Source organism: Falco naumanni, chromosome Z (genome assembly GCF_017639655.2).
Source record: "Falco naumanni isolate bFalNau1 chromosome Z, bFalNau1.pat, whole genome shotgun sequence".
Lineage (NCBI taxonomy): Eukaryota > Metazoa > Chordata > Aves > Falconiformes > Falconidae > Falco > Falco naumanni.
The window spans coordinates 1537757-1562571 of NC_054080.1; the positions used below are offsets into that span (position 1 = coordinate 1537757).

Here is a 24815-nt window from a genome sequence, read left to right on the forward strand (position 1 = left end):
AGATACCTAAGGGCAGAAGGCACAGAACACCACGCTTCCACTCGTAACTGGCAGAAAGCTTTTGAAATATATCAGAATGAACCGAGTATGATTCATATATGGTGCACTAACAAAATTTAAATAAATGTTATTTAAAATTGGATGTTCTTACTACCACTGAACTGCTGCATATTAAAAGAGAAGGAAGAGGGATTTATTTGTTATCATGACATAAAACTGAGTTTTGCCATACACAGATTTGTGGAAATTTCCATGTCAACTGAAAAGAAATATGCATAGAAGAGTTAATCCTTACAGAACATTTTATAACCTGAGTTAGGTAAATGAAACCTTACAGTAGGCAACTTACATCTTTTTAATGTACTACAGTGAAATACAAGAGCTTTCTTATTTAAGCAAGATGTTTGTATATTCAACAAGATCTGGAAAAATTTAGAAAATTACACAGTGAGCTACAAACAGGTTGTTAAAGATGACCGGAGGCTGAAAAATAATTACTGAAAACACTTCACAGTTACTAGGTTTGTACCCTAAATCCTTGTTAAAAATGAAACACTGGCACCACAAGTAGAAGGAGAACTAGAGACATATTTGGAAACAAATTTGGAAGGAAAAGTATTTTCATTGTATTCTAGAGGCTCTGTTCTGCTGTCAGAAAACAAAAGAGAAAATCGCTCTGAAGCTACTGAAGTCTGAAATATTATGCCTGAAAGAAAAACATTACCCTGATTTCACTTGTAGGACTCTCTGATTACAGTTTTCACAGACAGGATTTTCTCCTAAGGACAAAATTAAAAACACATAATAACTGCAGGCAGGACAAACACTTCAAAACTAAATTTGTAAAAGAGACCAAGAAATTCTTTTGAGTTCTAGATTCAGTACGACTGTGTTCACTTCTTTGTTACTGGTTATAGCTCTCATCCTAATGGTCACTACTCTACAAATTTGCTGTTCAGAAGTGCAAGCAGATGCTTATTTTACACTTGTGTACTACAAAGTTTTAAACTGACATCAGCTGTACACCCAACAGCCAATGTTGCTTGGTTCACAGTCAAGACAACTGCATGCGCATTGGCCTCTGTAACCAGGTCCATCTTACCTAAGCACTCATTAATTTCCCCATTGCAAGGTGTAAAACCACACAAAACCTACAAAGTAATGCCTTTAAGTTTCTGTAAACATACGGTTTAGGAATAAATGTGCTATTTCCTCTTACATTTTCTTTTATCCCTTGAAAGATAATGAAAAATGGTTAAAAGAAAAGTTAAGTCCTGTATGATTTTGTAGACTCAGTCAGCATTTGGTGATCACCAATGCAAATCACTTCTGTTTTGTTACAAGAACTCATTTTTCTAGAAGAGCTGAAAGAGAAAGATGGTAAAATATAAACCCAAAGAGCACTTGCAATAACAGAAAAATACAATAACTGTTATAGGTATGTAGTCCTTATTTAACAGAGATAAGTAATGGCCTGCAGCATTCACTTTTAACTAGAGCCAAAGGTCACTGGCTCATCAGTTTCTCACCTGGCGTCTAGGTTGCCAAGTCAAAGTAACTACAGTTTATTTTTGACCTGTGAATTTGATCTGTTTTCTAGGTGGGTCAGGCTATCACAGATAGAAAAGAGCAATTCTGAGACTTAACTCTGTGACTCTGGGGTTTATTGGCCTGCTATCTCAGGTTTTATAATGCCTCAGTTTATCTCTGCCAAATAAGAATCTCTAGAATGTAAACACTTCACTGTTGTTAGCTGGTTTTGTACCTGGCAGCCTCTTCAAACTGTATGTCATCCATAGACGCTGTCACGCAAGACACACCAGCATGTTTCTCAGCTTCAAAAGAGACACATGGGCACACAATTACCACATTGCATTTTCCGCAAGCTATTCACCTATATACTTGTGCAGAGGCAGAAATGAAACACAGTAGATCCCAGTTCCTCTTTTGATCACCCTAATACAAGTCTGCAGTGGACCCCTTAGAAAAAAAGAATCTAAGTAAGATTAAAGTTAGTATTTACCATGAAATAAGGGTAACATCAGGAGATGAGACTAGATGACAATAATGATCCGGCTCGGTTTGAAAAGCTCTGTTTAAGGTCTTTCTCTAAAAATGGACATTCTGGTAAGAGAGCACTAACAAGCGTGTTGCAGGACAAAAGGAGTCACAGTGTTAAGAAGTCTACAGAAATCTCTGCCATCTCCCTCAAAACAGGCTGTTGTGAGTATCAGCTATGGTAAACCAGTGTAGAAGTTTCATGTCAGTTGAGGATTCTCAGACGTGAGAGAAAGATTTACTGGCTTATTAGCATGGTCCCGGCAGTGGAAAGCAGGTAAATACATGTCCTCAGCACTGTACTAAAACACAGGACTTAAATAAAAACAAATACAAACAAGATTTAACAAGTAAAACCCAAGTATTTACTTATTGTAAAACATTTTTAACAGAATTTTAACAATGTTCCTCATCTCCCCCTTTGTCTCCCTATTGTTTATGAAAAATAACGCATCCTATTAGTACTAATTATGAAAGTTAATCTGGAGAAAGTAATCATCTTTACTATTAATAATTAATAGTCCAATAGTTATCTTTTTACAGCAAGTTATCGTGATTTATTATTTTTTTGACCGTAGAACCAGGAATTCCAAGTCAAAGCCTAGATCACCACCACACTAGGAGCTGTTTAAACACAGTGAGCCCCTGCTCCCAAAAATTTCCTGAGTGACAGAGGCAAAAAACAGGACTAGCAGGAAACCTAGAACACAGCCCTGCGCAACAGGGAGGAGTTCTCACTCCCAAGCAGCCCCGTGTTTTTAGTGAGCATCACAAGAAAAAACTTGGAGTTAGAGGATGGTGCAGAAGTTATATCAGTATCTGAGGAGCTCCCTTTGAAAATATGAAGGTAAAACACATGAAGGCACTTATCAGAAACAGCAAACTGTGATGAAAGGGAAGAGGTCACTGACAAGTAAGAGGCTGGAGTCACCACTGTGATAGATAATGCAAAGTGATGAGTAAGATGGTGGTAGTCATAAATAGCCTCAAAAGCAAGGAAGCAGCTAGCCAGGTGGATTACACCTAAAGCAGCAGGATATGAAATGAGGAAGGTGCAAAGCCTTGGCGTTGCAACGGTACCAGCTGGCACTAATGCGGGAGAAAGACGGTAAAGCCAAAGAAATCCCTGTCTGGTATTTTGAGTTTGCTGTGACACAAAAAGCAAAGCGAGGAAAGATGTTAAAAAACCTTTGTGTGCAGCAGGATTAGCCCTGTGTCATGAATGACTGCTGCTGCTCTAAACCTAACCAGGTAAAAGCAACCATGAAAGTGACCTCCAGTAGCAGATTCGCAGCTGATGAAGATCATCACAGCTTAACCAAAGTCCAGGGACCAAAGACAAACCATTGTAGCAACAGGGTTCTGCCGCTTCAGAGCAGGGACTCGAGTTCAAGGGTTGCAGAGATCAGTTCAGGGTCTCTTGACAAAAAGCAGTGTTAAGGGGTAAATCACTGACGGGCTGAAATCAAATGAGTCCTTCGTGCTAAAATAAGTCTTAAAAAAATGTGATCATACTGGGAAGTTGCTACATGCTAGGTAGTTTCTGGGTTATTGTGTGGGGCAAGTTCTGCAGCATCCCAACTCTTTCTATATAGGAAGAGTGGGTTACGTAAAGCTGCACTGCGCGCAGCATGCGCCTACGCAGTAAGTGCGCCACGGTCACCATGTTGCATGGAGACGCCATCCAGACATGAGTTCCCCAAATATACCCGCTATTCTCTGCAAGGCTCATTATGGACTGCTAATGTATGCAGCTGTACTTGGAAACGGAGTTCACCGACAGCAGAGATGGCAGAGCCTTGGGTTTTCTCAGGGCTTTAGATGAAGCTTCTGCTTTCAGAAGTTCGCTGAGGAGATTTTAAAAAGTTTTCCAAGCTGCGTGACACCAGACAACAGGGTAGCTCTGCACGCTGCTGGGGTTTGTGGTTGTTGGTTGGTTTTTTTCCCCACCCATGCGCCGATATTCTTAAACTAGCACTCTTCTTTCTTCCAGTATTTCTGTCTCCCATCACTTTTTCCCCTTCCCTGCCCTCTTTTTTAAATTCTCCTCATCCCAACCGCCCCCGCCGCCCCCCTCTTCGCTCACCGGAGAGACGCCGCCCCCAGCCCCGGGGTGAGCCCCCGCACCTCGCACGCTGCCCCGGCTGCGCCTTCCCGCCGGCCGCCCCCTCCCCCGGCTCCCCAGGGCAAAATATCGCCTCCTCCTCGCCCCTCACAGGAAATACGGGGACAGGGCCACCGCTTTTGGGGAAAGGAGAGGCTGCCGGGCACAGCCGGCGAGTTCAAGGCGCGTTTCTGAGGGGACCGGGGGTAGGGGGCACAGGGCGGTGGAGGCGCCTCTGCCGCCCTGAGGCGACGCTCCCCCGCCCGCCGCCGCCCCCTGCCCCGCCGCCGCCCCGCTACCTGCCAGGCAGGCGGTGGCGTCCATCCACTTGAGGAGCTGCCCGGCGCTCAGCTCCCCGCGCTGGTTGGCGTGGGCCGGGAAGACGGTCTGGCACATGCAGACATCGCCGCCCGCCGCCCCGCGCCGCGCCATGGCGCCGCCAGTGCGGGGGGCAGCGGCGGTCCAGGCTCCCGCGGGCACGGAGAGGCAGCGCCGCCCGGCCCGGCCTGCCCGCTGCCTACCGAGCCGGGGCGGGCCGGTCCCGCCCCATCGCCCGGGGCTGGGGTGGGGAATCGCCGCCTCTGGGGGCTGAGGGGAGCGGGGTCCGGGGCGCGGGGCGGGCAGGGTGGCTGCGGGCCGTGGCTGCCCCGCTCCCGCCCCCGCGGCTGCTGCCCCGGGGCCTGCGGCCGCCTCGGGGCCCGGCCTGAGCCGCCACGCTGGCGCGGCCACTGCGAACCCGTGCCGGTGGCACTGACGGGGTTTGGTGTGTGCATTCCCACTGAAATATTTATAATCTGGCTCACGTTTTTCCTTTTTCTTCTTTCCTTTCTTTCTTTCGTTTTGAAGTCTTGCTCTCTCATGTTGTCACCAACGTGACAGCCCGACAGATGGGCCCCCAGGGAAGACACACTCCAGTCTCCGGAGGCTGGTGAGCCCGTAGGAAGTTGCCACGGGCTGGTGAGCCACTGTCACTGCGGGTACAGACCTTTTGACACCTACCTGGGTGGCCGCAGCCCCAGTCACGTATTCCCTCAGGAGCTCTTAACTGGAGACCTCACAGAGGGCTCTTCCTCTTGCCTCCCCCTCCTCACATGGCTTGCAAGGTGCTGCCGGACATTGCTGCTCTCCGTACTGTGAATATATAGGCACTGCTGAGGACGCGTAGAGCAACTGATTTTGAATCAGTCAGTGTGGTGGGGCGTCCCCCCCCTCCCCTGGGCTGCCCTGCGGTCTCGGCGAGCCCTGTGAGGGCTCAGCCCTCTGCACCCAGTCAGGCCGCACCAGCAGCTCTTGCACAGCCCAGGTGGGGAGCGGCACTGGCCGCACCAGGAGCTCCTGTCGCCTGGCCAAGGCGGGCAACGGCAGCGGGAACCATCAGTCACCCCCCGACGGCCTCGGAACGTTCCTGACCTGAATCGTAGCCCCAGTGGAATGGTACCGTTGTTACTGGAACTTTGAAAAATTACTGACCCAGATTGCGGCCAGAATGGAAATTTATGGATGACTACAGCCTAACATCATGCCATACCTATCTTAGTGTCTGTGTGAACTGATTTTATGGCAAGTATAGTGCGAATGTTGCCATCTTGAATCCGTAATTAAGTCATGGTTGTGACTGTAGTAAATCCTATTGACTCACTTTGTAAATTTTAGTGATTAAGTGCCGCTAAAATCTTGGGATCCACTTTAGATGCAAACCCTTGACCAAGTCTGTCACTAGGACTGGATCTAGCCACACCTAAACTCTATCAGGAGTTTAAAAAGCAAGGGGGTCTGCTCTGAACCTCATGACTCAACAGGAGGGTCTCTGACCCATTTGCATCTTCGGTCTGTCTAAATCATTCTTGCTCAATTCTAACTCCTACTTTCCTTTGTAAGTTTCATCCATGTAGTAAGTGATAAGGTGAACCTTGTCATCAAACTTTGTTAGGTCACACTTTTAAAAATCCGTATTGAAAGTATTCTGCGAATAATTTTGTTGATGATTCTGCAAGCGACCTAAACCACCCATTCACAACAGTCAGGAAGGTCAATCCATGCTCACTGGTTGTACTTGTCAGCTGTTGAAGCAGGGCTGGTGGTGGAGGAAACGTTGCTTCAACGTAGCAAGAGTATGCAACCTCTAAATGGTCTTTAAGGATAGACCATAAAACTTCACGCTGTGCTGTCCCCCACTCCAGGGTGTTGTAAATAACATGGTTTTCAAGAGAGCAGGAGCAGCAAGATTCTTTTCTGTAGGCTTTCCTCTTTATACTCTAGCTACAGCATGTTACCCACTATTACAATGACAGTTTTCCCATGTTTATTAAAAACATGCATAAATTAATTTATATCATGAATAGTCACTCATTTAAACATTGTTAAAGATTCAGCTTTAACTCATAACAACCAGGAAATTTTGAATTTTAAGCATCCTGACTCACCAAGCTAGAGTTTCTCAGTGCAGCAGGGATTTTCTTCCCATGTGGTCTGTTACTATCATTGCACTATAGCAAGATCTCTGTTTCGTCACCTACTCTTAGCAAGCAACAGGATGGCTGTACCATTACACTTGTTCCATTCCAGAGGATGCTGGCTCTGAAAATCAGCATGCTGTGCTATTCCCTAGATTCACTTCTATTCTGTTGCTTCAGAAAATAAGTTTGTACTGATTTCTCTTTCCTTCTTTGACTGGTTTCTGTGAAGGGAAGAAACAGACTCTCTTGGAAGTGGCAGTGGCATCCCAGAGTCTTGCTACCTGAACAGGATTTGTAAACAGTGTGCAGCCAGTATTTTCTCCTTCCTTGTTCGCTCAATCCAGACGACAAAATCTCAAGTATCTCCTTCTTACACCATGTATCCTAGATCTTAGAAGGAACAGTTTTTAAACAGAACTGAACATTTTTCCACTTAAAAAAAAAAAAATATATATATATATATTTATTTAATTCTGTGTTTTGCCTAAGCCAGTAGTTTGTAAATTTGTTTTCAGGTTTACTTTGTCACACTTGTTGACCAGGATTTCTCCAAGATAATGCTTACTTGTTTTTTCTTCACAGGTAGTTTTCACCTCCATTAAATATAGTCCATTGATCAGGTGTTTGGCCCATAACAGTTTTCTGCTGTGAGATTAAGAGCTACAAAGCTGTTAGTATCACAGAGAAGTAAAAGTAAAATCTAAATCTGCTCACATCTAAAACTTTCTTAAGAATGTGGAAGATCACATGCTTGGGGTGAGTGGTAAGCAGACCTCTCTTAGGGTGCATGCAGGAGTTGTAGGGAAACAAGAGGCGAGTTCTCACATCTCCGTTAGGGAAAGGGTAAGCTGGTATTTGAAATACACACCTCAGAGATGTACATACCTCTTGATTTCAAAGGGAAGGATGTTAATTTGAAATATGTCCGTGGGAAGCTGGAGATGCCCTCCAGGAACAAGAATGGTCACTGAGGATCCAAATGAGCAGTGCACATCCTTCCACTGCTTTGGACACTTGGCAGCCACACTTGGAGAGTGAGGTGAGGGAACTCACAGCCTAAAATGCCCTTTTCCCAAACAAGCCTGTGCTTTTGTAAGCTGCATTTCTCCTGCCCTCCAGCTCCTCTTCCTGGACCCTGTCTGCTGAGGTAACAGACTCCAATATCCATCTTCCATTTGGCTTCAATGAATACTTTCTCTGCAGTCCCTTATACTCCTTTGGCTTATTACACAGTCTCCACTGGAGTAACCGGGTATTTTACAGCCTTTGGTGTATTTGTCCTCAGAAAACACCTGCAAGGTCAGTATTGTTCTCCTTTTACAGCTGAAAGTTTAGAGAAGTTAGGTTCCTGGCCCAAGATCACAGAGGACATCTATGCTTTTCAGTGGTTTCCCAACTGAGAAGTACCTTCTGTGGCACAGTAGCCTACACCAGCACCTCTGGCATGACCACCAGATGAAGGCAGCTGCACCAACATTATGTGATGAAAGCAGTGTCTGGGAGGCATTTTTGTGAACCAACAGATTTTTCATTATTGATGCCTACTGTGGCGAGAGGAAGAAATGGTCAAAGGCAAATTCATACATCACTCAGTCACTGACTTTGGTGAAACTGTTCTTTTGAAATGAGAACTGGTAGTGAATTAAAGTGAGCTCAACTTTAAAATTTTGGTTAACCAACTAAGAAATTGACTTCCCTTCAGAACTGTTGCTTGCTAATGCAGGTTTTAGAAGTTTTTGTCAATAAATGATTCACACTTAATGGCTTGAGGCTTCTCCTGCTGAACTGAATTAGTGAAACCAACAACAGGGGCAGAACTGTTTTAAATAAATTTAAAAAGAAAAACCAGAATGGATATTAGGTTATCATCTCCCAATAACATGCATTTGTAATTGAAGCAATGTAACTGGAAAAGCTTTGTGCAGCACAACAGGGTATCTCACGAGTGCTGTGAAGAACAAGACACAGCACGATGCCTGTAAAGGAACTGTGCCAGAAGAGGTAGGGCATTTTATTAATAAAAGATGAGCTCCATATTAGATCTGAATAAATCTTCTGTAAAGTAAAGCCATTAGCACTAGCAAGAAGTACTATTCAATCGCACAGCATACAGACATCTAGGAGCCCACTCAACTAATAGCGTAACTGCTCCAGACCTGCATTTCATCCAAGTTAGGATTTATTCTGAGAAATGCCATAGAACAAGGCGGTAGCGAAGGAGGTCTGATTAAGAACTGAAATTCCACAGAAACCTGTAATCTAGAATTGGGTTTTGGGTTTCCACCAAAATTTCTTCTGTATTTAAACATGTGCATGCATGACTGGAGAGCTTTAGCATTCCTTGGAAAATGACAAACTAATGTGGTAATCGTGATATAGTTAACCCTTTCACAAATCTTTTCTTACCAATGAAATCAGCAGCTGTAGGACACACCTCCAAAATGCATCTTTTTGGTAATGTTTTAAATACACATGTCAGTTACGGCAGTAAATGAACTACAAAATGTTGCTGTGTATCTTTGTTGACTATGTACTTCTATATCCTTGAAACAAACATCGCTGCCTGAAGTTAATAAATGTTTCAGAGATGTGTATGCTTCTTTCATAACCCTAGTTATTCATGGAAATAAAAGGTGGGGTGTTATTTGACACAGCTTGTGAAAATACAACTACTTCTTGTAAAATGAAACTTTATTCTAAAATGTATCCAAAATTGCAAGACACAAGCACCATTAAACAGATAAATAGACATATATTTATGTACAGAGAGCATCAAAACACAAAACAATTGTTAATATAATTCTTATACCATTTTAATGAGTATCCATCAATAAAACTTTACAATTTAAAGAAGACTTTTCAGTTGCAAAACAGTTGTAAAATCATATGTATAAATTATGTTTACTACAATTCCAATAACAGAGGCAAAGTAAAATACAAAAATAATAATCAATACTGCAAATTCAAATACAAAACCCAAAGTAATGCTGCACAGGTACATATGTACACTGGATGAATTCATGCAGCTAGGCAGTGCAACAAATTAATTGCTGAGTTTAACTTATCACAAAATGGAACAACCATGTCGGCACACAGAAGAAAATATATTTTTGTAATAAATCATAGTGCATTTTGAAGTTAGACTTTATAAAATGATTGTTGAGTGATATACTTCTAAAATCCCCCATGTGATCTGAGCTTCCCCAACTCCTCTCCTGCAAAATAAAATACAATTGACAAAAGCTAAACCCACTGTAGTACAGAGTCTGATGGACTGGTACTGGTACCATCTTGATTTTTTTTATTCTCGGTATCAGATTTGTTTGCAAACGTCCATGTCCACAGGGACATGCATTACTCTTTGCTACCAAAACTACATCTTCCGCGCTCCAATGCTGTCTCCATAAACTGAATCTCACATGATGCTTAGACTGCACTGGTTTAAAGAAATACAGCTGAGCCTTGAAAACAGAACTCTTAAACCCCTATGAAGTACAGAGAGAGAGTAAAATGGAGGATAGAGAGGCCTTGTTATTCCTGAAGCTCCTATCCCTAATTGCTTTAATTACATAAACACAGATTAACATAAGAGGCTTTTATGGCTTGGATGAAATTTCTGCTGATTTGCTGGGCAAGTGCAAAGCCCGCGTTTCTCCACAGGGCTTGCCTTTCACAGTGCAGAAGGCTACAGACTCTTTTGGTTGGTGAAAGGAAGCCTCAGGTAACTACATAGAAAAATACTTCTGTCGTGAAAATGTATTCGAGATAAAGAAACAAAATCAAAACAGAACCTCTTGGAAACTGCGATTTCTTGTGTAGCTATGATACTAAAACATGGCTGTTCACCTTTCAGTTCTGTGTTGGTTGGTATATCATGAACACACAGATAAAACAGGTTCATACCTCACTGAATATTACTGGTTAAGTGTCAAAATCAGATGAGATACAATTACACAGTCTGACACTTTTTCCTTAAATCTTAAGTGATAAGCACGCTCAGTGTTTTCACTAGGAAGTTACTGCTAAAATGCTACATTTCTTTGCTGAGAAAACTTGAATTTACAGCAGCCTGTAAACTACTGAAAAGTTGCTCCCTGCATCCTTTGTGCTTCCAAAACCCCCTTTCAAGCCATTGTTAACTTCCAAGTTAACGGGAGTTTCAAGCAAAAAAAGGGATGCAGAAAAACACCTGTATTGTGTAACCAATGTAGCAATTTATACAGCAGCCTATCTACGTTTCCAACATGCAAGCACGTGTAGAGAGAAGCTAAGAGACAGCATGCACTGCAGTGATATGTCATTGTGCTTATGTCTGGTGAGAATACTATGGCATTTTCACCTGGGAAAACATAAAACATTAGCCCCAGAAGACTCAAATAGCCAGTATTAATGAAGCCATCAGCTACTATGTAGTAAAGAACATCCCACAAGAGGGAAGAAGTTTGTCTGCTTGTAGCTTATAGATACTGAAGCTGAAGAGAATTACAAAGGCACAATACAAGCCTATATTTCTTGTAAATTATATATAGTCATATATTTTTCTTCATACCACTCAAGATACCAAATGGTAAAATAATAACTGAAGATACAAACGTTAATTGAAAGTTAAGCACTAAAATAAATGACTCCTGGAGAAGATAGCTCATTACTTGCTATATTTCTACCCTTCCTGGGTGGTGAGCTTGTCCACCTCTCCTCCATTGGCTGACAGTACCCATCTCAAGACATCCAAGAACACGGTGATCCACCGAGAAAACTGGATGAGTGTCAGACAACAGACAGAATGGCTTTATGCATCTGAGAAGTTGTCAGTAAGTGGCTGCCACAGCAAACTTTCTCACTGCAACTGTTTTCCCTGTGGCCCAGAACTCACTGGGAACCCACAAACAGTAACTGGGCATTCACACCCATTTTCATGCAGAAATGAGGCAAAGACAATGTGTGAAGGTAACATTTTGGTTAAATTCGGCACTCAAAATATTGAACAGCAGAGCAGGGATTGTACTAGCACATCATAAAAAACTATTCTCAATTTTTCTATTCATAGCTACACAAGATGCAAATTATTGTCAACACTGAATGACTCACAACTCGGAAAATAAAGCAAATGTATCAGTACTGCTCCCTTTAAACTCACAAAAAATTACCCTACTTTTGTGTTGTGAAGTTACACGGCAACTTCAGAGGCAATTACTGTTTCAGGCTCAGCTGTGAGAATGCGGACACTTCATGAAGGTGAAAAGTTACAACATTTGCGTTTTTTAAACTTCAGCTGTTTCTCAGCTCGCCAACAGGACTGTACATCTGCTGTTACTATTTTGTATTGGCAGTTAATGGAGGAAGATATCAAGCTGAACTAGAATAAGGCAGGTGTATGGTACAAGCCTGAGGTGGATCCAGCTATAAATTAGCTTTGCTAATTCACAGTCATTTGCTGTCTGCAAAGATCTGGTCTACCTGAAAACTGGACACTTTCCTCATCTCCAAACCAGCATGTGAAATCATACGCATTTACTGCAAGTTTACAAACAAAGCCAAAAACCAACCCATAAACTGCCATTACTCAATCTCAATCCTAAATTAGGAGCTCCTAGATTTATTCCTTAAAGCTCTCGGGAAAGGAATCTTTAGCCATCCCTAGAAAGTATGAACATTAGTATCTCAGTTACAACCCAACAGCTGAATTTAAAAGCAGCATATGCTATTGCTGGTGTTGATTCATCTCTGCAATGGTTTCTTCCATGTGTTGCTTTCAGTGAATGAATCAGTGCAGGCGAGGAGTGAGAGAGAGCGCCCACTTAGGAAAATAAAGGTGAGGATTTATTTCTTGGCAGATGTAAACCTTCTAGAGATGTTTAAACAAGCTACTTCAAGTTACACTGAAAGTAAAGACAAAGAAAATAGCAACTATGGGGCAGACATCTTGTGTTTGAGATTGAAGGATTCTGAACCTCATCTGGAAGCCACTCAGATTCAGGTTCTTAGGAGATGTATTATTCTTACCCAAACCAGGCTCAAACGAATACATTTCTGTGTACAGGCATGTGAAACTAAAATAAATGACTGGATTCATTCCACCTAATTGTAGGCCTTTAAAAGCATGCAGGATTCATCAGTGGAAAGGGCAGTTAATGCCATAATACGGTCTTCCAGAGGCATCTTCCTTCTGTCCCTCCTCTGACAAGGAAGAGACCTTGGCTGGTAATTTTTAGGCAGCTAAAATTAGGGTAGGATGAATCAGGCCACAGTGCGGAGCAGAGAGAGGCCTGGTACAGTACTGGTACAGCCCTCCCGTTACAATGCACAGCCTGTAACAGCCTCGTCTGAGGCACCAACCCAGCTGTGCTTTGGGGTTAGTGACCCACACGTTCCAGGCAGCTCCCCAGTCTTGAAGGAACTTTAAAGAGAAAACAGTGAGGCCACATTTTATGACCTGGTTTCCCTTGCTGGGTCCTTCTACGAGGCAGCTTCTCCAAACACCAGATCCCCAGAGCTGTGGCGTACTGGCTGTCAGAAGCACTCCCTGAGGGGAGGCTTTCTCGATATACAAATGCACACAGGGCTGTATTTTGGTGCGACAGAGCTAACACCACCACACCTCTCAGCACTTCACCGGCTGCGGAAAACAGCTGTATATTTCAAAAAGGAGTCTGAAAGAAGGGAAGCCTTCAGGGGCAGCTCCGACATCTGTGGTACAGCTCCTTCCAAGGGCTGCAGCTGGCATAGCTGTGATCCCCCCAAAGCAAGACCCAATACCGTTTGGGAAGAGGTCACCGTCAGGCAGCGTGTTGGACCTCTCATCAACATACAGACCACTGCCCTTCTGAAACCGTCCCTGAAACTGCTTTTAGAAATTACACACAAGGTCCAGAGAAGTTTGCAGCTGGAGTGGTGACTCATCCTAACAGAACACATGTACATGTCTGCCTATTTATGATGCTGGGGGAATTTTCTAACTCCATGCTTTGGAACTCTTTCAGTACGGTATGGATTGGCTCTTGGTGGTAGCTGTAGATAATGAAAATGAAGAACAGGCTGAGAAAAAATACAGCTGTTCTGAAATACACAAAATCTGTGAGATCCCCAATATCACCAATATTAATGCTTAAGGTCAGAGGCAGTATTAAGTTTTGAATGTATTTCCTACATTAATATTTGTATCGACAAATTTAATTCTTGCTGGTTTGGAAAATTACTGAGGTTTTCTTAACTTCCAGAGACAGGGCTTTGGACATCAGTTTCATTTATGATGTTGAAAGTCATTCTTTGTCTAAAACATACCTGCCTAATGGTTTAAATGTAACCTGCAAATACTTGGGATTACGGAATTGCAATTGCCCTGTTGTTCTCTATAAAGGGCTGAAGTAATCTGTACAAACATTCTTTGACCTTAGAAATACAGGGAATTTATCTACAGATTGGCTTGGAAGTGTGAGGAACATTTATTGCAAGTACTCAAAGTCTTACATTAAAGGGTGAAGGTGCAAAGTCACTAACAAAGACTGCCTTTATTCAAAAGATTAACCTAGTCATTTGAACTATCAATAAAAACACAGAATTTACAATAATCCAAGTAAGAATCCCCTTCAACTTTCCCAGCTTTTTCACATTTCCCATCATTGTCTTTCAGTCCAGACAGGACTTGAATTTCTGATGTCAGAAACAGGCAAAGAACACACACACGCATTTTCAGGTCTTTGTGGTATATCACAAAATACTAAAAAAAGAATTCAGATTATTTTTCTATCTTGATAAACAGACAAAGAATTAAATTCTCCTTAAGACATTGCCTCATATAAAGCCTGTGGCAGCCGGGGGCAAGGCCACAATACGGAGGCAGTGCTTTACTCCCTGCATACCCTTAGAGATGGGTTTCTGTCCTGGCACTGATGCAGTTTTAGGGGTGAAAAAAGAGACACCAGAGGAAAAGCTAGTGTGTCTTTGCTCACTTAGTGCAAGGAAGCCTGCAGGCTGGCAGTCATCCTTCTGGAGTGGTCTGCTGAGGTCTCGCAGCCTGTCATTGTCAGGGGACAGCAAGAGGAGAGACTTTCCCTCCTGTTCCCTGCACAGGGACTGATCCCTCAGGCTTGCAGGCACCTGCAGCTGGAAAGCATACACTGCATACCCAGCACGGAGCCACAAAACGTGCTAACCTGCAGCTGCCTGTTGTCTGCTAAAATCCAACCCCAAGCTCTCAGAAAGGGTATGAACTGGGTCGAATTCTCTTACATTTAATATTCCTGTAAATGGCTTCTATATCTGCTGTTTGAAATAAATTCTGAAACCACTAAGCGTGCTTAACAAAGCTTTAACTATATGTAAACAGCAAGTTTTGAGGACAGAACAAGTACTGTTGCAGTATAGAACACACATGGCTGTACAATCAAAAGCCACCTCTTGCTTCAAAACAAGAATTTACAGTAGTAAGCAATGGTGACAAGGTTTCTTACACAAAACCTACAGGAATTTACAGCATATGCATGGATTACTGAGGTTATAATGCCAGCAGTAGACTACACAGAGTATCTTGTGCAATGTGAACAAAGTTGACAATAGTTTACCAATGCTTTACATAATTCACATAAATATGCTAACCCACCAGCCATCAAAACTTCCTCCTCTTCCCACCAGAAACAAGTGTCTGCCAGCTGCATGTATAGCAATCCATTAAAGAACTGTGTTTGTTTTGTGGTTTTAGGCAAACAGGCACAAAACAGACGCACTGCAACATTTTTGCAAGGGGATACCTGCCACAAAAAAAACCAAAAAAACAGTCCTCAGAATTGGTCTCTAAGCATATACAGCACTGTGATTTACACCTACCAAATAGCCACTACAAGCCTAAAAAAGTTTATTGTATGGACCCTTTTTATCCTTAAAATAATCCAGCAAAAATTTCCTTGATTGGCAGCTAACAGAAAGCTCCAACTTCCACTTTACTCATGCCACTCTTCCATGTCTGTACTTCAGTCCAAGTTTAGGAACTTGTGTTCTCTTCCTTAACCATTAATGTAAATGTAAATCAAATCAAAACTAGGAGTTAGTCAAAAAGATGAAAACAGAGTGGGGAACAGCTTATACCTGCTTTTGAACATCATGTTTACAGACAACAATTTAGCAAGTACTGCTTTTCTTTCCCCCTAAACTGTTGGACCCGCCCTGTGCTCCTGCTAGAGATGGACTTTTGACATCCACTGGAAGGGCACCTGCACCATCTGTAACAAAAGGTGTGGCCCGTGGGTATCACAGTCCCTTGTCCACAACCTGCGTAGATCAAGAAACCCAACCTCTCTGCTGCAGGACGCGCCTCTGCGTTAAAAGAGAGCAGCTACTGAATCCTAGCTACCAGTTCCGCTGCTAACAAGCTTGTTACCAGTAACATGCTTTTCAAACTCTCCTAGTAAATTATTGCTTTAGTAAATTTCTACCTCAATGAAACATCCTCTGTGTGGATTTTACTTTCTTCCAATCTGCATGGCAAACACCAGCTTTTGTTTCGAGCTGTTTTATGACATGGTTAGAAAGCATGAACCTGTGAGATGCTAACCTTCTTAATCTCCAGCAGTAAGAGCTCTCAGGGTATTGCACTGCCACTCCTTATTTGTTGTTATGCTCAATGCCTCTAATGAAATAAATTCTCTATAGCAGAGCTCTGTTTACAGATGTGAATGACTTTCCATATGTTTACAAAGTAAATTCTTCTTATTTTTGTGCAAAGATCTGGCATGGTACATTTAATGGGAAAATCCAAACAACAGAGAAGAAAACATGAAACAACAGAAATAAAACCTACAAATATCCAGTTCATCCAGTGGATAATTGGGCTCCTCAAGGACTGGAGCACTTGTTCCACACCAGTAATTCTTCACTTCAAAAGCAAATACTGATGATTTCACTGTATAGGGACAAACCTAGGTTTGGTCATGGTTATTGTTATAATTCCCTCCTAATCTGAGGACCTGTATATATCTCTGTAACAGACCAAACTTCTAAATTGTATGGTCTATTTCCTGGTGCACCCAGGGTATTGAGAAAATGCATCATGTTTCAAAATCCCCATGTTTTGTGCTGATTCCCTATGAAAACTAGTGCTAAAGTGCCAAAATTTTCTCTTAGCGAAATTAAGCTTCTTGTCTCGGCATCGTAAAATCTTAAGGGAGCCCCAGGCTTAACTGCAAGAAGAACTGTGCAAGTTCTCAAGAGAACAGCGAGGTAGCGTACCAATACCTTGTTTCTGAGTGCACACTTGGCAGATATATTACCCAGTCCTTCATTACCAGACCCTGTGAAGAAGCCGGGCCACTTGGTTACTCTTCTTAAAGATGCAACCACAGAACCCTGCACAGCTAGGGAGGACCTTGATTCATCCATGAGATACAGTGAAAACATGGAACAGACAAATGAAATTACTGTTTGTGAATTAGGCTCTTACAAAGTCATATGTATCAGATGTTAAGCAATCCACTTTTGGCAATGTGGAAGGAGCTTTCAACATAAAGTCCAGCTGTATTATTCACAGCAACTAGGCAGTAAACCTTGTTTTGATCCAATTTCCCCAAAACCACAAATTTCAGCAAATATTTATGATGCTGAACTCTAATAAATAATTAAAAAAGGTAATTTGTTTTCTCGATCTCTTTTCCACATAGAAATTAAACAGTGGCTAGAAAGTGACCATTTCAAATTATAACTGAAAATTGCATTTTTATTAAATGTGAAAACATGTACCCAAGAAAACCTTTATACATTTTTATGGCAAGTTTTCCCATTACATGAGAGGCTTTCTTACACATTTTAAGCTTAAATGAAGAAGAGTGACTAAAGAGAAGTTTGGACTAGAATTCCAAAGGTGTTAGCTATGTTGAGGAAAACTATGGCTGCACAGTTGAAAACAAGATGGAAGGACAAGTTCACAAAAATAGCTCATGTAGGAGTGAACGAACAATGGTCTAATAAGTTAAGAAACAGAAGAAAGCCAAATCTTTTCTGTATATAAGAAACTATTGATATATAAACATGCTCCTGCATTGGTAAAATCTTTAATGTCTGTTTAGGAAAGACTTAATTTGAGCTTCTAGACTGTCCATGATCAAGCATGGTTCTAGCATATTAGCAGTCCCACTTTCCTGGAGGATACTACTTGTATTCTTACATCTGTTTAAAATTAACGATGTGCAAGCTTAATTTCAAACAAATGTGAGTGTGTTTGCAGGATCAGAGTTTTAATGTGCTGAGCAGATGATCCATTTACTTTCTCTAAATTTGTCACTTTAATTTGTTTCTAAGATAACAACACTGGCAGACAATTTGCATGCATGCACTCAAAGCGGTATTTTAGATAAGGACTTCTTTCTTGTTTTTCAGGTTGAAGTATCATTTCGGTAATTTCAGCACATCCTCTGTATTTTCTCTATGTACTCAGTTTATACACCTGCCAAATAATGCCACACCACAGATAAACTTCAATATTTCATGCAGATCAGGGTGAAATGCTACCAGAATAATGAACTCATGTGAGTGGTTTCATCAAAGTTTCAGCAGGGCAACTGGCAGGAGCAGCAGCATATAGGACTGAGCCAATAACGTCTGGAAAGTAGAGGAAGTTGCACACACCAAAATTTAAATCTAACTCATTTATTTCTGAGTGTTCTGATTTTTTATAGTTGTTTCGTATCATTAAATCCTGAATTAGGTCCTTAGTGTGATCAGTTTGAAGAGAAATGAGCAAGTTTTTTGGGTTTTTGTTTGAAGGTGTGCTTTGCCAGGATTCCCATCCTTAGGGTCAAGCCAAACCCAGGCGTGTTTGGGACAGGAGTCATGCTTTTATCACCACTTAGAGTGAATAAAAGAAAACCAAATTTACCTGTACTGATCCTTTTCTTTTTCACATCATTAAGCTCTATTAAGCGCTCTCCAAGTGCACATGTGTAGGGTCAAATCTTGAAGAATCCAGTCCATATTTAGCAACCACCACAACAACAAAGAATCAAAGCTGACTAGGAACAGAAGGTAACACTTAAAAATAATTGACTGATCTGAGAAATAGAAATCAGTGCAGCATGTATCAACTGAAAATTCATTTTGACTGGTAAAGGGAAAAAAAGAACAAAATGTTCAACACTGAATACTGTAACAGCTGGTCCCTCATTAAATTACCCATCTAATTCCAAATCATCTTTACATCCAGTATTTCATTTGCTAGCCACAGAACAGGGAAAAATTCAAATGATTTTTAGGCAGCTCAAGAAGCTGTCCTTCTGACGCATGAATTGCTGTCCATGAAGAAGCAAGATGCTGTTCACCTCTTCCTAATTTGAATTATTTAAAAAAAATAACTAGCCTACATATTTCTCATTGCATATTCCCATTGCAAGGGAAAGCAACAGCTGGATGTCTTGGGACACAGGGCATTTAATCCTATATTAAGGGGGGAAGTTTGCCAAGTCTGAGAGTTGTTACTGTCTCTAAATACGTGACGTACTGGTGATCTGTGCTCTGCAATCAGAAGGCTTCCAAATCAAAAATGGCAAATGTGGCCTCAGCCACAGGCTGACGGATGACCCTCTGATCTGGGGACCGTCACTCTCAGATGCCTCCGAGTCAAGCTGAGGCACACTCATGTCACTGGGCAGCATACAGTGTGTCAAAAGACTCGACTCAAGGTTATTGCCACACTGTTTACATGCACCAAACTCACTGTGGAGAGGGGTAACACGGAGTGCAACTGCAGTTCTTCCTCGTGCTTGGGCAATTAAGAAAATAATGCAACCCGTACATGCAAATATCAAGGTATTTTTTAATGCACATCAGGCCACATGCTTTACACGTGACTCATACGGCTTCCTCCTTGCCCTAAACCCTTTTCTTAAGTCTATTCAAGACTTAGACATGGAGATAAAATCTGGGTACGAATACTCCTTTTCATAGGTTTTCATAGGTAAAATACGGGTTTCACTATGAAATTAACAAGTGAATCCCAATTTCAGCTGATTTCTACAAGGCCAGGATATTTGCCAGAGTTCTCACAGTATGAGAGACTCACTACTTCTGCTACTCTAAGATTTCATCACTTCTGTTTTTAAAAAGCATTACTTTAACCTTGCCTGAAAGACCCATTGACAGAGGCACGATCTATATATGTCTATATGGAAGGGAGGAATCTATATAAAGACCCAGTGTGGAAAAACTACCCTGCACCACTTAAAATAAAATTCCTGCCACAGCTGGACAGGTTCTGACCTTATCAATAATGCTGTTGCAGCAGTTACACTACACACAGGTATCTACTGCATTAGAAACCTAATGAGTAAAAAAGGAGTAAAAAGTCACTGCTTGGCAATAGTTTTTCTTTCCACATTAATACTCTGGATATGATGAAAATCCTGCAAGTATTTATAAGGAAAAGAAAGAAAACAAATGAAGAAGCAAAAAGCTCTAGGCATATTAAAAAAAAGGAGAGATGCTTAGAATTAAGTGGAGTATTTAGCATGTAAGATTTGTTTTCTGATGGTTCAGCTGCAGAACCTCTGTATGCTTATTATCACCTGATCGCACCAATGCATGTGTAAGTAACTTCACTCATGCATGCATGTAAGCATTCCCTACAGAAAGCAAAATTATTTGGTTTCCTTGTATCTGCTTAAAATTCTAACAATATGGGGGGGGCGGGGGGGTGGGGTGGGTGGAACTAGATGATCTTTAAGGTCCCTTCCAACACAAACCATTCTATGATATGATATGCAGTGAGTACTCAAGCAGATCTTCCAGATCTAAAATTCTGCAAGCTTGCACATCTTTTATTCTACCAGTCTGTGGGGCTACATAGGTACGAGAAGTGCTGGACACACCACGTAGCTTGCAGTGTTAGGGCACAGAATGACAGGCCACGAGAAGCAGGGCCTGGTCCCATTTATTTTGAAGCCAGGAATGTATCTACCGAGATTAACGCTGCAGGATCAATGCAACAATGTTTAATGACATAAATGTTTTGGAAAAGAAATGTAAAGGGGAAACAAAAACATGCTGGCAGTAAGAAAGATTGTATAGAAGGGAGTTTGATAGAACTACAGAAGAAAAATAACGTGCCTGAGAGGATGTTGTGCTCTTGCATATAAATTAGAAGAACATACTTTGATAATGATATTCAGTATGTGTTGGCAGTTCCATTTAAGGGGTTCCTTTGCGCAGGTTCAATTTAATGGTCAGACTTTCATCCTTAACGGGTGCCTGTAAGCTAAAATATTGCAGATAATGCCAAACACAGAAAGAAAAAAAAAAGGTCTCTGATTAACACTAAGCCCTGATTCTGCTTAATTTTACCACAGTGTGAAGCTTCAGTGGCAGCACATACTCTGTCCTGTAAGAGAGCCCCCAGCGATGCCCCCATGGGCAACTGCTGCATGGTCAGCGGACACAATGCTTGCCCGCAGGAGCCCCAGCTCAGTGTGGACAGCATGGGGGTTTCCCCTGGAGATACAGAACAGAGCCCAGGTGCACCCAACAGTTCAAGAGCTCGCTTGATGGCACACTTACTTGGTGTGTGAACGGACTTTGGCACCTGATGCATAGTCCAGACATCCACCTGTCTTAAGTCCAGTAGCAGTGATATCATCTGACTGAAACTGGGCAGAAAAAGAGTTCTAAAGTCCTTCTTAGAAGGCTACCAAGAATAATACAGATGTCAAACACGGGCTGCAAGGACACCTAGACTATGCAGTGCTTCTGGGAGAAGCCGGGGTGCGCTAGGGACATAGCCACTGAAACCAGTGGTATTAGTGACAACGGTGAAAGGTCTACATCTGATTTTGCGGTTTTGAAATAGTAGCGGCTTCTAGCATCTTTTGAGACAGCAACAATTTTCCAAAGATAAGCAAATGAACACATACACTTCATAATCACTGGGAATAAAGTCCACAAAACGATATAATGACTAACTAGTTTATCTTTACAACTAACAAAGCAGTTACTATTACTGAAAAGTAATGCTACCAAAATCTTTGATACTGTAACATAATTTTAAGCCTCCAAGAGTTTCATCTTTGAATGCCCCTAGCAAGAGAGTAAAAAGTGTAACACATTTTTATTTTCATATATTATATATATAATATATGTAAATAAAAATCAGTTAGGAGATTGTAGTATTCCTTATATATCCTGTTATGTGCAGCTACCATCACAACAGGCTCATTACGTATGCTGCTCTGTCACAAGTTCATGAAAAAAAAATTGCCTTGCAAGACTTCATGGACATACCACATCTCAGAACTGCTCCTCCTATGTAAGTGGCTTTTTTTTTTTTTGTTCGGCCACTTTGTGTCCACATTGCCGATCACCAGCCTTTTGATCACTATGCAGCTGAAAACTTTTTGTTGTCTTGGGGGAGCTGGAAGGCATTAGGAACTCAATGTACCCTAATCTTTGTTTTAGAGCTTTGCCTGAAGAGATATGGGATTGCTTCCAGAAGTGTTTCCTTTAAGACCATATGCCTTTTCTCCATTCTATCCCCATCTATCAGGTCTAATAAGCTGACCTTCTTATAAATTGGCCCAGACCTTTGTTGCTCTTCTGTTCATGGCAAAACAGAAGACCCTCACAAGGCTAGTAGTCATAAAAAGTTTACTCCATCATTTTGGCTCAAAACCCCCAGACTGTTTACTGGAAAATTCTGGGGGAATTCACTGTGGTAGGTGTGGTGAAAAATACACACCCAAGTAGCTGGGTGACCTGATTTTCCGAATGGGCTTGGGAACTACTGTTTATAATTGGGACCATGGGTTGTTACAATTCAGTTGAGAATCACAGACAATGGGAAACATAATGAAAAATTGTTAGGAAAGGTTTTGGTGATAAGGACTCTACTGTATTTCCACTAACTACCACCCCTACAGAAGATCACGCTAAATAGAAAACTCATTTCAAAGGGCAGAAGAAGCCCTGACACTTTATTGCTAAATTCTATAGCAATTGGAGCTCACTTAAGTAACCTTATAGTACTCTATATAAACTGAGAAGCTTGTATCAAATTCAGGCTTCCATTTAAAATAGATATTGCAGATATTAGGCTTCAATTAAAGAAGAAAAATAACCTTCAGTGCTTCTTTTTTTCAAGGCAAAGTATTAAAAAAAAATCCCCATATCAGGTGAAAATTATTAAATTTCTCCAAAAAGTTAAGATGAGCTTTCTTCTATTTCTTGAGACAGTACAGTTTGTGATTCACAGGGTAACTGGTATCAAACACAAGTTAATGAAAGCTCTTATAAGCAATTTTATTCCTATCCATAATGGCAGACATTTACAAAATCAGAAGAACTTATCATTTGAGTTCACCTTAAAAAATAACTTATAAAGCAGTGATATATGCAACATAAGACAGTTCAGGAGGGGAGATGGAAAGCAAATTTTAATAATTAAAATGTAAACGTGGAAAAAAAAAAAAGATGGAATAAAAGTCCCTACTTCTACTTAAGATGTCACGTGATAATATTTTACAATGTCCTGCAGGTCTATGTATGTATGTGTGTATTTCTTTATCAGACACACACACATAAACATTAACCCACACATGTACATACACAAGTAATTGTTTGCAGTTCCATCTTGGGCAGTTCTGTTACGTCACTCTTTACAGTTGTCTCAATCATGTTTGGGACCCACTTGCTTGACAAAACGGGGGAGATGGTAGAAAAAAAATGGTGGGTCTGATTGTGTCTGAGATCCTTTTGTTAAACTGTACACTGGGACGAATAATTTTCTTCTGCAGTAGCTCTCTGAAGAGGGCCAACTCACTGTGGTCTTCATGGCGACACTTGTTAATGGATCACACACTCATTGTCATGCTAGGGGAGTACTGAAAAAAGAGGAATCCACATTTTAACAACCATTTTCCCTCCCCCAGGTAACTATAACCGCTTCTGGACCATGGAAACAAGTTCAAATGTCAACATACTCTTTGCACCTCCTCTTGAGTTTGTACTGTAGCAGCCCGTAGTTCAGTTTGTTGTGTCACAACCCCTGTTATGCTTCTCTCACTATGCAAAACCACAGCTAATGCTGATAAAGCCAACTCCTTCAAAGACTGTTTTGGCACTACCTGGGTGGTGTGGTGAACCAACACTTTGCTTATGCCTTCCACACCTTTTCCTGGCCAATGTTGGCTGCTGGGGGGAAATTTTGCTAGGCTGGTGGCTCGTCTCAAGTAGATCAGCTGCATTCACGGTTAGCCGGACCACATAAATATTTTGGAGAGCTTTTTCTTATTTTATGGGAGGAAAGAAGTAAAGATACATGTGACTGGAATTAAACTAGGCTTTTGGCCTGTATTATTCTGTATTATTGATTTTAGGAAGCAAGCTGAATGAAGCGAGGATCGGTGGTCATTCTCCTTTATGTGAACCAAAAATTCAATCACCCCTTTACATTATTATTGTAACACAAATTGAACTACAGCCCTTATACAAGCTATAGTTGCCCTCAAGTTAGCAGTACTTCATTACCATAATCAATGGGACAGCACAATGCCTAGAAGTACGCATCTGTACGCTTTATTTGTTTTGAAATCGAAAATTGCGGACTGCAAAAACACTTAATTTAATGGCCTAAAACCTTGTAAGTAGAGGGAAATGTTCGAATGCAAGAAGTATAGGCATTACGAAAACTGGCAAGAAAACCAGAAAGATTAATTTGTCTTTGCAAAAAAAGTTACATAATAAAAATCCTGCCAAAGCTGAAGTTTCAAGCTGGACATTTCAAAGTGCCCAAGTATATTAGAAAAAGCATTTTGGACAGGTCTTCCCTGTCATGTAAACTACATGGACTACTTGGGTAAAGCCTATTTTGTCCATTGTCATGTCTCTGATGGTTTGTCTGCTTTAGGGCTTCCTCCTGTCATGTTCTGCTGAGCATTCCCACAGTGGGCCAGCAAAGCTGGTATGATCAGGCTTATTTTTAGCCACAGCCAGGGACCAGCTCAAACGCTTAAAGCGAAGCATCCATTCAAGTGAGTTCCTGCATCTGAGCCAAAGTACCTGGCTAATCACTTCAAGGAATCAAAAGATGATGTAAAGGTGTTTTGTGATTTTGAAATTATTATTAGCCAAGTGCTATTCCCCACTCCCAACCAAAACTCCCAGCGAACAGCAAATTTGCCTGAGGGAGGACTTCACAATAATGCCTACTCTAAGTAGCCGAGGAACGCAAT

The 24815-nt window shown here is 41.6% G+C and overlaps 2 protein-coding genes across 5 annotated transcripts in view; both read right to left on the reverse strand.

Annotated features, from left to right (window-relative positions):
* The window catches only part of ACOT12 (acyl-CoA thioesterase 12), a 31182-nt gene extending 26488 nt beyond the window's left edge, over nucleotides 1–4694 (reverse strand). Inside the window, exons 1-2 of the mRNA XM_040580428.1 lie at nucleotides 4462–4694; nucleotides 1766–1835 (exon numbers count right to left, since the gene is read on the reverse strand). Of these exons, the coding sequence (XP_040436362.1) occupies nucleotides 1766–1835; nucleotides 4462–4594 (203 nt within the window). The 5' untranslated portion in view covers nucleotides 4595–4694. The remainder of the gene's footprint in view (nucleotides 1–1765; nucleotides 1836–4461) is intronic.
* A 4721-nt stretch (nucleotides 4695–9415) lies between these two features.
* Nucleotides 9416–24815, reverse strand: part of SSBP2 (single stranded DNA binding protein 2) — a 191853-nt gene continuing 176453 nt past the window's right edge. For all 4 annotated transcript variants that reach the window (XM_040580648.1, XM_040580645.1, XM_040580649.1 and 1 more), the window contains one exon: nucleotides 9416–23465. In XM_040580648.1, coding sequence (XP_040436582.1) covers nucleotides 23436–23465 — 30 coding nt within the window. In that variant the 3' untranslated portion in view covers nucleotides 9416–23435. The remainder of the gene's footprint in view (nucleotides 23466–24815) is intronic.